Below are 16,902 nucleotides of genomic sequence, written 5' to 3'. Positions count from 1 at the left end.
GGCTTTGAATCTAGGTCCTCTGGCTCCAGAGCTAGTATTCTTTCCATTGTATAAGAAATGTTATAAAAGAGGAATCAACAGGAATAGATGACTGACTATCCAATTAGTCTGTGAGCTCCTTGACTGGAAGAACTGTGTTGTTTTTTTTTTTTTAACTGTTCTTTGTATCCCCAGCACAGTACCTTAATGAATGCTTGATTCACAGACTGACTAGATAAATGGAAGAAATACTTCAAGCCAAGTGATTGGTAAGATGATAATACTTCTGACCAAAAAAAAAAAAAAAAAAAGGAGGTTCTGCATATGATGCCAGATTTTTTTTTAACATGTTAGCTTCAAACTTTTTTTTTTCCCTTCTTTTATTCATTTTCATAAGGGATGACTCTCTTCAAAAGGGAGAGGGAAGGGATACATTGGAAAACCTAGGTGATGTAAAAAAGAAATACTCCAATAAAAATTATTTTAAATAAAGACATGATGAGAAGCCAAGAGACAATGGCACACCCCTAGTTTAAAAGTGGCAACAGAAAGTAAGGATAGACTAGCCCCACCTTAACTCTTATTGAAGCAAGAAGACCAAGGGGAAAAAATGAGCTTTCCATTGGAGAGGACCTCAGGAGTTATGGAATCATCTGGGGAAAGTCAGAGGGTTGTAGTATAAAGGAAAGAGCAATGCATTTATTAGTCTGAAACTCAGCTCTGCTATTTATACCTATGTGATCACAATTCACCTCTCTGGGGATCAATTTCTTCAACAAAGATCAGGGGTTCTTAACCTCAGTCCAAAGATGGATTTCAAGAGGTCCATAAAGTTGTGTGGGGGAGAAAAATGGCATCTTTATTTTCACTAACCTCTAACTGAAATTTAGCATTTCTTTCAGTTATGAATATAGGCAACAAATATTATTCTGAGAATGAATTTGTAGGCTTCAAGAATTGAAAATGGATCCATAGGCTTCACAAACTGCCGATGAGTACTTAACACAAAAAAGAACCCATGTCTTGGATGATTTCTGGGTTAAGGTACCTTCCTAATCTGAATCCTAGGATATTTGGCTTTAAAGCAAAGCAAGTGATAAAGTCTATGTAAAAAAGATGGTGAACAAAAGACATTTATAAGGAACACAGGAATAGACTACCAAAGAGGAAAACTAAAATGGGGAAAACTGGAACTGAAATAGATTGGCATGAATACATTAATAGGGGTAAGAGTTGAAAGAAGTTAATAACAGAGGAAAAAAGCAAAGATAACCAAGAAGAAGGAAGCTGATCAGGAAATGAAAACTGCCAACATCTGTATGGCACTGTATGATTGACAAAATATTTTCCTCATAACAGCCCTGAAAGATAGGTAGTTAAAACATCACCTTCATTTTTAGAGAAGAGGACTTATTCAGAACACCAAAGACTAAAACAACAAAAAGTAAAATGAGCTATGGGAAAACAGGTACACTAGAGTCATTGTTGGTGGAGCTGCAAAATCCATTCTGGAACCATGTTCAGAGTTACCAATCTTTGCACATCCTTTGATATACCACTGCTAGGAAACCCCAAAAAAAAACAGAAGAAGGAGGAAAAAGATCTACATGTACAAATATATTCAGAGCAGGTCTTTTTGTTGCAGGCCGAAAATTGAAAACTAAAGTGGAGTCCTCCTATTGGGGAACAGCTAAACAAACTGTGGTATAAAAATGTAAAGGATTGTTACCGTGCTCAAGAAATGATGAAATGGACAATTTCAGAGGAAACCTTAATAATGTTGAGCAAGGTGGGTGGAATTAGCAGAATGATTTATACAATAAGAACATTATTGAGAAAAATAACTTTGAAAGACTTTAGAACTATGATCAATGAACTGATAAACCATGAGTCCAAAAGAATGAAGAGGAAACACCATTCACCTCCTAACAGAACACTGATAAAGTGGAGAAAGAGACACATATTTTTAGATGTGGCTAATGTTGGAATTTGTTTTGCTGTACTACGTAAAGATATACTGAAGAATTTGTTTGGGAATTAATGGTTTGGTTTTTAATTTATTTTTTAATTTGCTCAATGAGGGCGGAGGGATAGGTTATTATTTTTTAGATATTTGTTATTTGAAAATTTTTTTTAGGAAACTGAATCTCAGAGAGGTTAATCGCTTTGTCCAGGTTCATAGCTACTAAAGTAATAAAATCAGAACTTGAACACAAGCATGGTGACTCTAAGTTCAGGACTCTTTTCACTACACCACATACTCCCTTCAAGGAGGATGGAAACGTGTAAATGTCAAGGGAAGGAAAAATAGTGATTATTAGGGGGTGGGGGTAGGGAAATGGGGAAGGGGAAAAGTAATTTGGTCACCAACTAATCTCAAGCTTCCAATGCTACACAGCTGATACGGCATTTTTCTCTTTAGAAATACCGAGACCTAGTTGGTAACTGAGAAATTTATGATCAAAGGAAGCTTAGTATAGTAGAACAAGTGTTATATCTGGACCAAGGAAAAACCTGAGTCAACAATCTGTCCATGACATTTATTGTCTGTGTACTGGCAAGTTACTTAGCCTCTCTGAGTCTCAGTTTCATCATCTGTAAAATATGGATAACAATACCTATAGCATCTAGACCACAAAGGAGTGGTAAGAAACTCATGAGATAATGTATATAAAGTGCTTTAAAGTCCTCTATAAATGTGCTATTAGCTGTTAATCTTTTTAACAACCATTTATTAAGAGCCTCTCATGCTCAATGGTGTTACTGATGAGTGGGAGGAGTGGGGTGGCCAATGATTTTGTAGCTAGATGTCTGACCCTGGGAAAATCTCAATGTTACTCTGAGGTTCAACTTTGCCAAAGGCAAACTGTGATGATAACATGTGGACAAGCTCTTGGTGAATCAGGCTTCAAGTTTCTACTATCTTTTGAGACCAAAGTTCACCTTTTTTCTGGAAATGTTAGACATTGTCCAAGTTAGACAACTCAAATTAAAAACCCTACTACGTAAACATTTTGGTTCTCAGAATTCAGTGACAAAAAGGCCCTACTCATTTAACATTTTTTTTTTTTGCCAACACCAGTAATAAACTTGAAGGAGATTTTTCTCTTCACTTAGAGGAAGTGAAGATTCTCCACGTTCTGACACACTTTTGCCTGAGTTTTTCAACTATGCAGTAGGAAGGACTTCATGCTACTGGCTGATATCCAGGGCCAAGCACAGTATGTGGCACACAACAGGCACCTGATTATTGCTTGTGGGAGGAATGAATAAATTTTCTTTGTTTTTAAAAAAAGCAAAACTTCTTTAGTCTGAATAAGCTTTATCACAACAGATCCCAGTAAACATATCAGTTAAGCTCAACTCCCATTTATAAAAAGAGACACCATGTTGGGCATGACAAGGAACCAAGCGACCTCTGTCCTAGTCCTGGTCTGGTGACCTCAGATAAGTCACTTCTCTTCTTGGAGCCTCAGTTCTCTCACCTGTAAAATGGGAAAAAAGGGTCTAGGGGAACTGCTCTTGGATGAGATCTGGAGATGTGGGTTTGAATCCTGGTTCTGATAATAACTATCAAACCTACCAGTCACTGAACCACAGGAAAGTCAGTATAATAATATGCCAAATGGAGATAATTCAATGGATTGTTTTGTGGAAAGCACTCTGTAAAACTTGAAGCACTTTGTTAATATGAGTTATTCCTGGTAGTAATGCAGAGAGCTAAGTTACTTCATACCTAAATTTCCTACAAAGTCTGTAAGTGGTTTCAGCGTTGTCTCTAAGAGGAGGTTCTCGATTGAAGCGAATCTGGCTCAGTGGTTCTGGGGCCAATATGGGCTGAAATGACCACACTGACCAGGGTCACAGTCCAGGGTTTAGGCCCATGAACTTTACAGCTTGAAAATATTTAGTCCACAAACATGCATAAAACATATAAAGTCAACATAAGGGCAAAAAAGACATAGTCTGGCATGTCCACTATACCTATTCCTTTTTTTTCTATGCAAAGAAAAATAGAACAGGGTAGGTGTTTGCAAGTTGTTGATGAAGTCTATTAATGTTATTCAGAGGCTACTACGAGTATCTCATAGCAACAATGCAACAGATACACTGGATAGCGCTAAAAAATCCGCTGGGAAAAACCTTCAGCTGTCTTGCAGCATCCTGTGATGAAAGTGAAGAGTGCCTTCATCTTCTCCCTCTAGGATGATAAAGATTTTCAAAAGAATAGTCCACTTAGAACTCTAAGCAATCTTAATTTTTCTTGCATATATAAAATAGTATCGGGAAAAATATTTTTTTGAGTTTGCCTTTCAAATACAGAAAGAATTATGCAGATTCAATGTTTCTGAGAGTTCAGCAGAATTTTTCCTGTTTGGTAGCTTCGCTTTATCTTTTGCTAAATATTTTCCTATAAATACTTAGAAGAAAACCTAGAAATAACATCTTTAAACGGTTGGTCCCACTGGTTTTTGCAGCTAGGAGCTGTCAACCCCAAATCGCCCATTACTTTCAGTTCCATATTCCTTAGAGCTCTAATGATAAGAGTTCATCCCCGAGAAAGGGTCTTGGTTCATCCCCCAAGGGAGCGATATATTAGAAATGAAGGAAAAACTAGGTGTACACACTCCGTTCTACAAATAATAACTAGTACTGGCGTAATTTAACATTGCTGAGTTATTGAAACAATTTAGATGACAGACTGAGGGTTACATCTTAATATGCTGATCAGATCAACGTCATTTATGTATGTCTCTGCTGGCCAGGTGCTTAAAAGCTCCTAAAACGGGAACCAGAAAGGACTGGAAAGGTAAAGAAAGACAAAAGATGCATACAGAAAAGGAATATGAATTTCTTATGCCAAAGCTTGGCCACTGGCTCTAAAGTCGATTCGTGTTTTTCAAGGTGTTCTCTTCTTTAAATAGCATCAATTACCTTTGTTTGTTCACTATCTGGGTCTTCAAGCCAAACATAGGGGTCACAGATCTTAGACCCATGGTAATCTTGTACCTGCAAACAAACAAAACAAAGCATGAAATAATTAGTAACTGGTTTAAAGGAAGTTTTCCTAGAGAACTGAATATATGAGGAAATGTATACTAAAGGCCAGTGACGAGAGAGAGAGAATGTCTCCAGCACCTCAATGGCTACTCTTTTGGCTGATTGCCACACGAAGACAGATTTGGCAGCTTCTGAAAGGTGTCAAGGCAGCCGGGGATGAGGGTGGGAGGCAGGGGGATGCTCAGAGAAGAGAGACAAACTGGCAGAACAGAAAATGCAATACAATGCAAGAGAAAAACCTTCTGCTGTGCTCATGAAAGCTAAAAACCTTTCCTTCCTGAAGAGATACATAGTTATACAATACAAGGAGGAGAGTGGCTGGGGGTGTGAGTGGGACATGTTCATCAACACAGACATACTTTACTGTTCTTCATTTCATGCTTATTAATGACTTACATGGAAAGGAAATATGCCCACATTATGTCATATGATCAAGTTTCTAAAAAATAAGTTTAAAACACAGGAAAACAAAAGGTGTCATGCACTGCTGGCTTACCAGCACATCTTTTCTTGGCACCAACTGGAAAGTCTATTTCATTTAATGGAAGAGTATTTCGGAGACTTGAGTCTCTGTATAGAAGCTGTAAAGTGTTTTTTTTTTTATTTTTTAATGACCAGGGGAAATTGTCTTTTACTGGGACAAATAGTACTTCTACAATTTACACTTCTTCTCTAACAACTGTGAGGGAAAGGATTCCTTTACAAGGTATTCTTGATCTTAGGGATGACATGCCAAGTACTCAAACCTAGGAGGACACTGATAAGCTGCAGTAAGCTTTCTTAGAGTTAGAGGTTAAAACCACATTCAGATTTTGCACCCTGATAACAGGTAAGGTTATAAAGGGCCCCTGTGAGAGCCATGGAAATCACAAGCTATATCCTAATGACATCATCACTTCTTTAGTCAAGCCTTGGGAGTGATCTGCATTCCTAGTTTCCTTCTTCTTCACTACAGGCTAATAGACTTGTGGCCTTCTTGTACGTGAGACCAGCTACACCTAAGTGTACCTAAGCTACCTAAGTGTTTGCTCCCATCGCCATAAAGAGGACCCTGTAGAAAGTTTCTAAAACCACGGCAAATCTACAGGGAATGGTTTTAGAATAGTGAGGTTTTTGAATGACTCTTCCAAATTAGCTTTCCACTTGGTAAAGAAGCAGCTAAAGCAGGAAGACAATTATTTCTTCCTTTTTTCAGTAATTTTACCCACCGGGTTTAGCAGCTGCCCACCCCACAGGGGAACAAGTACTTTCGTGATGCAGCCTCAACAACTCCTATCTTCATAATTTTTTAAAATAGGCCTTCATCTCACTGAATTAAAATTCCCCTTCCCCTCTCCCTTAGGAACCCCTGGAGAAGGTGATCTGAATATAAAATTTTCCTTAGATGTGCAATTTTATCAGTAGAATAAACCCAGAAAACAAGAACAGAGGTACAATTTTGAGAGATAGTTTGGATCTCTCTTCAAAAAACAAGGAACCTCTTGCTTTAAGTAGACGAAGGCAAGAAGAATTCATTGAAAGAAGTGATGAGGTTGAAATAGGCATTTTCATCATCTGTTAATCCTGTGTTGCTAGGCCTCACTATCACCGCCACATGGATGTCCTCCTCTTCTGCTATGTTGACCTCTTGGGTGACATCTGTCAGAAACAGGATGTTGCTGGGGGAGCAGCCAATGCTTGTTGCAATTCTCCTATTAATTTCACTCTCTATTTTATGTCTGATCTTAGTATCAAAATGGCCATCAAAAAGCTTGAGGATATCTCCTTCTGTCGAATAGCCAAAGAGCAACTTTTGTACCTCGACACTCCCTGAAGAATAAATACACACCTTCATACCTGCTTGTCTCCATTTCCTGATTGTGGGAACCACCTCCTCAAAGAACTCAGCCTTCACTGTCCCAGTTTCGAAGGCAGCTAGTCATATGTGGCCCTGGAGCTGTTTCAGGACTGGGGTCTTCTGGTCCACAGACCTCTGCCAGTAGACATTGTCCACCACGGCCTGGATCATCTGTTCTGTGTCACCAGCGTCATGCTCAGATCTGGGGGAAATCAGCACAACTCCATCCAAGTGAGAATCCTCTTCTCCCTGTTTTCTCAGAAGACTCACATCCTGTTGACACTCTTCTTCTCCCCAGTAAGTCTTTAACATTCTTGTGAACATAGGAAAATAGCGCATCCTTCATGAAAGAAATCGGGGTAGTGGTACTTTCAATATCCAGCAGGATTTGGTCACCTTAGGGGGCACCGAGAGCACCACCATGGCTCCACCCCAGCAGCTGAGGCGAACACAAGAGGAGCCTGGGTAGCCCAGCAGGGACACCTGGGGAATTCTTTGCACTGCCACACTTCAGTGCGCCAGCCTGTAAAGTGTTTTCTTAAAAAAAAAAAAGTCATCCAAACATTATCTATTCAGACTATCATCATCTGAGAGGAAATGAGAGAAATTCTTAAGAGTGACAGGGATCTGACATCCATATAATCTTCCGGACAGCAGCAGATGATGCCTAAAAGAATCATTCAGCAGGAAAAAAAAAATTGAAACTCTCTCTAGCTTGCACCATTTTGAAATGGCCATTTCTTTCCAACACAGTCTCCATGAACATTTTTGACTCTTGCAACAGGGTTTCAGTTCGTTGAAGGGAAGGTGGTTGGTATGCGAACAACTCTTTTACCTGGCTCACATCTTTTGTTCTAGAACACTGAGAAAGCAGCATTCACTCATCAAAAAAATACACTCTTTCCCCCAAAGAACAACTAGGCACTGTCAGTGATGCTTGAAAAATGTTAAGCTTGGCTGCTAGTCAGTAATCTTGTCACCAGGTGGGGAGAAGCTACTGGAACCTGCTTTCACCAAAGCACACTGTGAATCTGGCAGTAGTCCTAGGACCACTGCCTCTACAAAGCAGTTTGACCTTGAATTGATAGCGAGTGCTTACCCCAGAACATGAGAAGCAAGCTACCACGCTGTCAGAATCATACCCCATCAAAATGGCACACTGGGTCCCACCTGTTCAGCGAAATGGATCACTGTTAGAAGAGTGGCTGGGGCTTCTCTATCAGAAGCAGGTTTTTATCTGACATCTAACAAGAGGGCATGTTGCTCCAGCACCAGGCTCCTGCTTTACACAGAGGGTTCTCTTATGTTCACCAACTGCTCCCAAAAATCACAAAAGTATATAAATGGACTAAGAGAATATTTAAGGCAATGATGTTTGCAATAATCAGCATTGATCTAATCATGGAAAATCATGCTCTCATTAGACAAGCAGTAGATAACAAAGAAGAGATTAAAACCTGTACCACACTCCCATTGCTAGGTGTCCAAGAAACTAATAGGAACTTTTAAGGCCTTTTTAATCCTTTACTGAAACTAATTTTCATATTAATTCATATTTTGTTCCTTAATTTTGTAAGGAAGGGAAGGGAGAAGGGACAAACCCTAACTATTACAGGGAACTTCAATTGTAGAAACTACGTTAAGTAGTCTATGATTTGTGATATAGTCTTTTAAATTTACTGATGCCTATTTGATTACAGACTAGAATCAAAGTCATCCTTAGCTCTACAGCTTGCACTGGCTCACTGCTGAGGGTGTCACCATCTTTCCAGCTACCAAGGATTACAACCTTAGTGTTACCCTCAATTCCTCACTTCTCAGCTGCCAGTTTCCATAGCACTGCTCTCACATGCCCTCCCTTTACCATTCAGATATGTACAACCTTAGTTCAGGCCCTCATAACCTCTCATATGAATTAACACATTATCCTCCTAATTAGCTCTTCTGCCTCAAACTTCTCCCCACTTCAACACACTCCATACAGAGCTAGAGTGCAACTGACCATGTCCCTAGTGCCCCCAACTCCTTAATAAATCTCAGTAGCTCCATATTGACTATGGGCTCCAATATAAACTCCTCTCTGGCATTTAAAGCTCTTCACACCTGGCTGCATCCCATCCTTTTAGCCTTCAAACACATTATTCCCTTCCATACATTGTACAGTCTAGATATACTGGCCTACTACCTATACTCAATCTCTCCTCCCCATGCCTTTGCAACAACGACTGTCCCCCAGGGCTCCAATACTCTCCTTCCTCACCTCTGTTTCTTGAAATCTTCAGGTTTCTTCAACAATCAAGACAAATACCACCTTTCACATGAAGTCTTTCTTAGTCTCCACAGCTGCAAGTGCCTTCCCCTAAAAAGTTACCTTGTATCTGCTTTACCTGTTTTTATATACCTATAAATGTATCTTGTATATACATACATACATATGTATAATATGTAAAAATAAATATTTTCTCTCCCCTGTTAAAATATAAGCTTCCCGAGGGCAGAGATTGTATTGTTTTTGTATCTCCGGTGCCCAGCAGAGTCTGGCACATTGGGGAACCTCAATAAATGCTTAGCTGACTCCTCTACTGATGAAGAACAGCAACTTTTCTAGACTTATTAGATTGGCATGAGACTAAGTTGTAAAATGACTTTAAGTAGGGTGACATAATACATATTAGAAGCAGGTCTTCTTGGCTCCAAGGCCAGGCCTCTATCCTCTATGAAACTGTGCCGACTCTTTCCTCTCAATAAGACTGACAAAATCTACATATCTTATACTTACAGCAAAAAAAATTTCAATTAAGAATTTTTATTTTTAAAACTTCTACCTGGCAACTCACTGTGGAAGAAACCATGGCATGAAGAAGTCTGGAGCTTGTACAAAACATGAGTTTACTTAGTTCCAACCCCCTCATCTTTTAGAGAAATGAAATCCTGCAAGGCTAACAGAGTATCAGAACATACACTACAATTCAGGGTTCCTAACTTCTAATTCAGTGTGCTTTTCAAACATTTCTAAGGTATTCTTCAGAACATGTTATTTCAATGAATAGCATGAGTAAAAAGGTGGTGGGACAACATGACCAGACCTCTACATGAAAAAGATTAACCTAACAGTGAAATGAAAAAAAGAGATTGTAAAAGATGGAATGAAGAAAGGAAGGACCTGTCAGGAAGCTATTATAATAATGTACAAGTTGGTGGTAATAAGGACCTTAAGTGGGGTGGCAGCAGGCAGAAGAGACAGGAAGGCACAGATGAGAAAGATATTGTCAGGTATCAGAATGGATATGAGTTAAAGAAAAAGAATGAGTCAAGGATAGCCCCAAGGTTGTAACCAGAGAAAGGAAGAAAGGAAGCTAGCATTGAAGAAAATAATGAAAATAATGATGTAACAGCATTCACCTATAATCCCTGCTACCAGTATTTCTAAAGCTAGTGGGTTTCTTGAGCTTGGGAGCTCTGGCTGCAGTGAACTAAACCAATCAAGTGTCCACACTAAGTTCAGCATTAATATGCACCTTCCTGACATCATGGTCCTCTTTGAGAACGAAGGATAAACAACAACAGCATTAATATGAAAGCCTTCAGGAAATGGGGATAGGGAAGAAAACCAGGTTTGCCTGTGGAGGGGTGAACTGGCCAAGGTTGGAAAATAGAGATCAAAGCTTCTGCACCAATGTGAGTAGCCCCTGAACTTCTACCATCCTGAGTGAGATGAGAGGAATCCATTCCTTTAAAAAAAAATTGTGAAGTCAAAAAAGCAACTTTTAAAGGGGCTTGCTTTTAGACACGATGAGTTTGAGGTTACAGTGGGATATCTTGAAGGATATTGGAGATGTGGGTATGGAGCTCAGAAGAAAAGTAGAAACTGGAAATTCTAGAGTCACTTGCATAAGTGGTGGCAGCTGAAGGCATGGAGATTACTAAGGGAAAGTATGTAGAGAGAAGGCCATGGAAAGACCCGTGAAGAAGATCCATTTTAAGGGATCACTGAGAAGACAAAGAGTCAACTAAGAAAAGAGAAAAGGAATAGTTAAGAGATAAGATAACCAAAGGAGTGTGTGATATGGTGAAAGTAAGGACAGATTTCAGTTGATGCTCATCAAGTGTTAAAGGAGAATAAAGACTTTGAAAAAAAACCAAATCACAAAGCTTTGGGAGAGAATAATTTCAGTAGGAGAGTAATGGGTGCAAAAGTCAGATTGGAGGGAATGGTAATAAGGAAGTGGAAGAACTGGGTAGAAACATTTTTTTTCAGGAAATTTAGTAGTGAAGGAAAGGGAAACAGGGGAGTGTCAAAGAATAGAGACTTAAAGTTTGGAACAGTTCCTGGTGGAACAAAACAGGGATTTGATAAGGATGGAGTAGAAGGGTTTTGTTAAAAGGTAAGCTCCCTGAGGACAATGACTGTTTTTTATTTTTGTCTATGTATCCTCAGAGCTTAGTACAGTCCCTGGTACAAAGTAGGTGTGTAATAAATGCTTGCTAAACTCCGTGTTTCCATTTAGAAATCTTCAGAAGCCTTCTAATGTAATGACATCATTATTATTCCTTATACTGAGCAATAGTTAACCCACAAATATCCATGGGAAGCACTCATATTAATAGATGCTTCCTTATAAAGAAACTGAAAATGAAGTGCTACGGTCAGCATCAAGTGACTTAATGGTGGAGCTAGAATTGAATTTTGGCATTCCACAGGCCCAATAACATCCTCAAAGTATGGACAAGATACTCTGTTCTGTGTTGGTGATGTAATTAATTCAACTAAATAAACATTTATTAAGTGGCTACCAAAGATATCCAGGACAGCGGAAATACAAAGATTAAATAAGACAGAGTTTATAATCTACTAAGGGGATACTTACTTTTATACTTCCCAGATAGTCATTTCATCAATGGGGAGGGAGGGGTACCCACTCCACCAATAAAAATCTTTATTCCTCTACATCTTAGGAAATGGTCTTTGAACTGCTATAGTTAAAAATGTCTCACTGTCACCAAACTATTGTTGACTCTGAATTTAACTGGGCCAGCTTTTAGGCAACAGACAGAGTCATTCAATGCATTCACTCAAAGTCTTTCTATCTGTGTAGAACCAAACCACCAATGTTTGACCTGGGCTGGTATAGCCTTAGAGAACTCAGGGTTACCTCTGCACCAAAAATGCCTGTTGATGTAGAACTGAAAGATAAAGACTGACTTTCTCAATGCCTGGCACTTCTCAGCCTGTATGGAAATGTATATTCTAAAGTCAACAAGCATTTATTAAGCACTTGCTATATACTAAGGTACCAAGGTACTAAGGTACAAAGGTACAAAGTACCAAGTACTACGTACTAGAGGAGATAAAGGAAAGCAAAGAGTCTGAACCCTCAAGGACATCAAACATACAAATAACTGTGTACATACAAGGTAAATTCGAGGTAATCTCAGAGGGAAGGCATTGAGGACTGTGAATGGCCTCCTGCAGAGATCTGAGCAGAGGCCTGAAAGAAGCCAGGGAATAAAGCTTATCTCTGGTACGCACTCATTTTTTGATACTTATCATCTCAACTGTATGTTTATGTTAATAATAACAAGTTAGCATTTATATAGCAATTTAAAGTTTGCAAATTACTATACTGGAAGGTGAGTACTGCTATTATCCTCATTTTGCAAACTGAGGCACACAAAGGTTAACAGACTTGCCTAGGGTGGCTCAGCTGGTTAAGTGTCTGAGGTCATATTTGAATTTAGGTTTTCCTGATTCCAGGTCAAGCACTCTATCTACTGTACCACCTAGCTGCCACCTCCTCCATAAGTCCTGAATAATTTAGTCTGTGACCTCCTAGAGAGTTGGCAACTTATACTTCATAGACACAGGCAAAATTGCGTCTTGGGATGATTCAGAGTTAGAACTAGGTTCAAATTCCAGCTCTGCCAAGGTAACCATGTTATCTGAGGCAAGTTCTCTGGAATTCAATTCTTTGGAGCTCAGTTTCTTGACCTGTCAAAAGAGGAATTTGGATTAGATGATCCCTGGGATCCTTTTCAACTCTAAAATCACGATTCTAAATCCTTGTGCAAAATGATGATGTTGCTGTGTCAAAACTCAAAAGAGCATTAAAAAACATTGAGGGCCAATCACCAGTGCCTCAGTTTCCATGTGAAAAGGTATCCATTATGCCCACACTCTCACAGTGATGTGAGCCTGGAAGAAATACAAAATATTTTAAGCTAATGTGGATGAGGATACATATTCAATATCACAAAACATTTGTTAATTACTACACACAAGGCATTGTTAGGTATACCATGATAAAAAAAAATGACCCTCTAACTAAAGAGTCTCTGACACCTCAAAAAGCTTATAGTTTAACAGGGAAGATATAACAGGTACACAAAGAACATAATATTATATTATAATACAAATATATTATATTATATATTATGATATATTATATTATATATTATGTTATATTATGAATATATATTATATTATAATACAAAGGAGAAATCTACAAAAAATACTCTTAAGAAAAATTAAGGAGAAAAAAAATACTTTTAGCCAGGAAAAGTTAAGTGAAAGTTTCACAGAGGACACTGAGTTGGCTTTGAAAAAACTGAAAGATTCCAACAGGTAGAGAGTGAAGAGGGAATATGTTCTAGTCCAGGGTGACAAGCGGCACAAATGCATAGATGTAGGAAAGCAAGTGGAGAACAAGGAATAGCTAATGGGACATTCTGGCTGGAACATGAAAACTAGGAAATAAGGATGGAAAAATAGGTTGGAGCCAGACTGTTGAAGATCTTAAATTCCAGGCTGGGGAGGCATTTATATAATGATATATAATTACATTATAAATTACTATGAAGACACATCATCATCCACAAGTACCAGGAACCTTCTTCCTCCTACTATCACAATTTTCTGCCTATTGAAAGATCTCCTCCTGCCACTCCAACCAGACATTCTCAAATGTCGAAATTCAAGGCCCACTTCAAATGCCACTTAATCCATGAATCCTTCCCTAATCTTCACATAAAAGATTCTTTCCCCCTCTTCTGAACTCATAGAACTTGGCACTCATCATGCACTTATTACACTCTCCTCTACTACATATATGTTTGGTGTGGCATTGTGGATAGAAGTCTTGAGCTTGGAGTCTGCAAAATCAGAGTTCAAATCTTCTTCTGACATTTATGGACTTCTGTACATAGCATGAAGTAGTGGAAAGCAGAATGGCTTTGGAGTTATAAGATCTGAGTTCAAATCATAACTCTGCCATTTACCATTTATGTAACTTTGGTAAAGTTATAATCTTTCTGAGCCCGTTTCCTCATCTACAGCTGGAAAAAGATCTTAGAAGTAAAGTGTGGGGCCAGATTACTTCTAAGACCTTTTTCCAGCTCTTAAGTGTTAGATCCTAAGACTCTTAAGCAAGTCACTTAATCTCAGTGTTTCAGGAAACCTCCTAGAATTTATTAATAATTAAATCATGAACAAGTTATGATATGTGTGGGTGAAGAGTTTCCACACAATGAGTTTCCCATATTGAACAAACTGCTGATCATTCCATTACTTCTTTATATGTCCTCTACCTGATTCTATGTTCTTAGAGAGGATGTTTGTTGTATTCCCCATTCTGCACTTCAGCTCAAGAAGTGATTTCCTAAATGAATGTTTATAATATTTAACATACAAAATTTTTAAAAAGTACAAACAATGAATATGTTATGGCCAAAGTCATCAAGGAAGGAGACTTAACTGACCACTTAGGAAAGCGGAATGCAAATCTGGATAACAACAGAAGTACACTTCATAAGACAACTCCACTTCCTTAGGGAAAAGAAAACACTAATTGGAATTCCAGTATTGCAGTGTTTTTTGGATTATTAGAACATTAGGTCAAGTTAAAAAAAAAATCAGTCAAGAAACTTGCCAAAACGTAGTTACTAAATGACCACTGTACAAACAAGTCTCTGTATAAGAGCCACCTGAAAACATTATTTTAAATATAAACACATATTAAACTACTTTTAAAGTATTAGCATACTTTCAACCATAATAAAGCAAGACTTTCTTTAAAGCAGAAGACTATAACATCAAATGACTCAAAGAAAATTTAAAAACTCAAATGGTACATTTAGCTATTAATATAACTTAAAGTGAACTTCGTAAAACCCACTGCCAAATAACTGTAATTCTGATTCAACTGTTAGCATCTTCTCTTCTCTCCTGAATTATCTGTATATACCTATTTGTCTTATCATACCAGTAAAATGTAAACTCCTTGGAAGAAGAAACTAGTTTTTGCTTTGTTTTTATCCACTCCCCCCCACCCCCCAACCTAGCTTGCAAATAAAAAGTGCTTAATAAATGCTTTTTTGAATTGACAGCTTAAGCCAAAACTACTCCTACTCCTCGCTTCCATAGTGGGCTACACAATTTGTGAACCCAATCCAAACCTAAAATGCCAAATCTTCCAGGGAAGGTGAGTAGGTCTCAAAAGTCAACCCCCTAATTTCACCCGGAGCAGGGTTAACTTTGAGCCTTTCCACTTTGGAAAATAGACCCCCTGATGGGGGGGGAGGGGGAAGAGAAGTGGAGGAGAAAGAGAGGGGAAGAGGGGGGGATAAAGGGGGGAAAGAAGAGGGGAGGGAAATCAGTAGGAGTGAATGTGTATGTGTGTGTGTTTCTGTCTGTATGTCTCTTTCAACGCCTGTCCCTGTCATTTGGGAAAACTTCAGCAAGGGGACCGAATTTATACTTTGGGATTGAAGAGGTCTGCGTTTTTGTTTTAGATAGATTAAAAATCCAGCAGGCTATGTCACACACATGCACATACACGCACGCATGCACGCACGCACACGCACGCACACGCTTTTACAACTGTTCAAAACCACACTTTCTCCACACATTCAGACAAGCTCTTCTGCAAACCTCCAAATCTGAACCTGCTGCTTATGAGTGCCTGCACCCTCCGGGGACAGTGACCTCCCCGACTCCCACCCTGGCCTTGACCCCTGCGCTTTTGGAGAATGGTCTGGGGATCCCCCCGACCCAACGCTCGGCCTCACAGGAAAGCGCGTGGCCCCAGAGCGCCCCAGGAGCCGGAGCCGGTTTGCAGACCGCCTCCGGCCCGGGGGCCCCGGCACGTTTCCTCGCAAACAAAAGGCACGAGGAAGGGGACGAGGGCGGGCGGCTGGAGGAGGAAGATGAGGAGGTCGGACAGAAAGTGGAGGGGGCGGCATGGCAGCCTCGAGCCGTCCCCCGGGAATGAATGCCCCCCACCCGCCTCGGCTGGGTTCGGCGGGGCCGGAGTCCAGGGGCCGCACTCACCGCGGTCTCGTCGCGGTACACGTCGGGGTACTGGAAGGACAGCATGGCCGGGGAGTGGTGGGACAGGCGGGACGCGGACACAGGCTGCGAACAAGGCCCTCCCTATGGAGCTGGGGTGCGGGGAGAAGGCAGCGGAGACGGAGGCGGGCGCAGCACTGCGCGGGCAGGCTTCCTTGCACGGGTCGGTTCGGGAAGACCGGGAGCGGAATGAGCTAGTGTCCGTGAGCGGGTATGCTGTCGGTGCAGGAAGCAGCTGTCGGACTGAGCCGGGAGCCCCTCCCAGGAGAAGCAAGAGGGAGGCGGGCGGGGCCTAGCGGGAGAGGAGGCCGGCGCACCGCGCCCTCTGCCGGGAGCGCCGGGATTGGCGGCCTGCGGAGAGGCCCGGGCGGCGCAGCCGCAGGGACCCGCGTGCGCACGCGCATTCAGACCCAGCTCGCTCAGATTAGTCAGATCCTAGATTCGCCTTTCCTTCCCTGCCTCCTAACCCCGAGGCAGTGAGTGAGAACCAACTGTCGAGATTCCCCGGACTGCCTCCTTGCTACGGAAGCGCTCACCCGCCCGCCCTCCCTCCTTCCTTCCCCCTTTCTCTCTTCTTTCTTTTTTCTTCCTTCCATGCTCTCTTCCTTTTCTCTTCCTGTTTTTTCCTTTCCTTTTTTCTTTCTTCATCCCTCTTTTCCTTCCCTTCCTCCCTCCCTTCCTT

At 40.4% G+C, this 16,902-nt stretch overlaps 1 protein-coding gene and 1 pseudogene across 1 annotated transcript in view; both read right to left on the bottom strand.

The window, feature by feature from the left end:
• Positions 1-16,626, bottom strand: part of LOC118856567 (prolyl endopeptidase) — a 151,131-nt gene extending 134,505 nt beyond the window's left edge. The window contains exons 1-2 of the mRNA XM_036766940.1: positions 16,203-16,626; positions 4,915-4,989 (exon numbers count right to left, since the gene is read on the bottom strand). Coding sequence (XP_036622835.1) covers positions 4,915-4,989; positions 16,203-16,247 — 120 coding nt within the window. The 5' untranslated portion in view covers positions 16,248-16,626. The remainder of the gene's footprint in view (positions 1-4,914; positions 4,990-16,202) is intronic.
• LOC118856568 lies at positions 6,527-7,300 on the bottom strand (annotated as a pseudogene).
• Positions 16,627-16,902: the final 276 nt, after the last annotated feature.

The sequence above is a fragment of the Trichosurus vulpecula genome, chromosome 7 (genome assembly GCF_011100635.1).
Source record: "Trichosurus vulpecula isolate mTriVul1 chromosome 7, mTriVul1.pri, whole genome shotgun sequence".
Lineage (NCBI taxonomy): Eukaryota > Metazoa > Chordata > Mammalia > Diprotodontia > Phalangeridae > Trichosurus > Trichosurus vulpecula.
The sequence above is the reverse complement of the archived record's forward strand: the minus strand, read 5'-3'. Positions and strand labels throughout refer to the sequence as shown.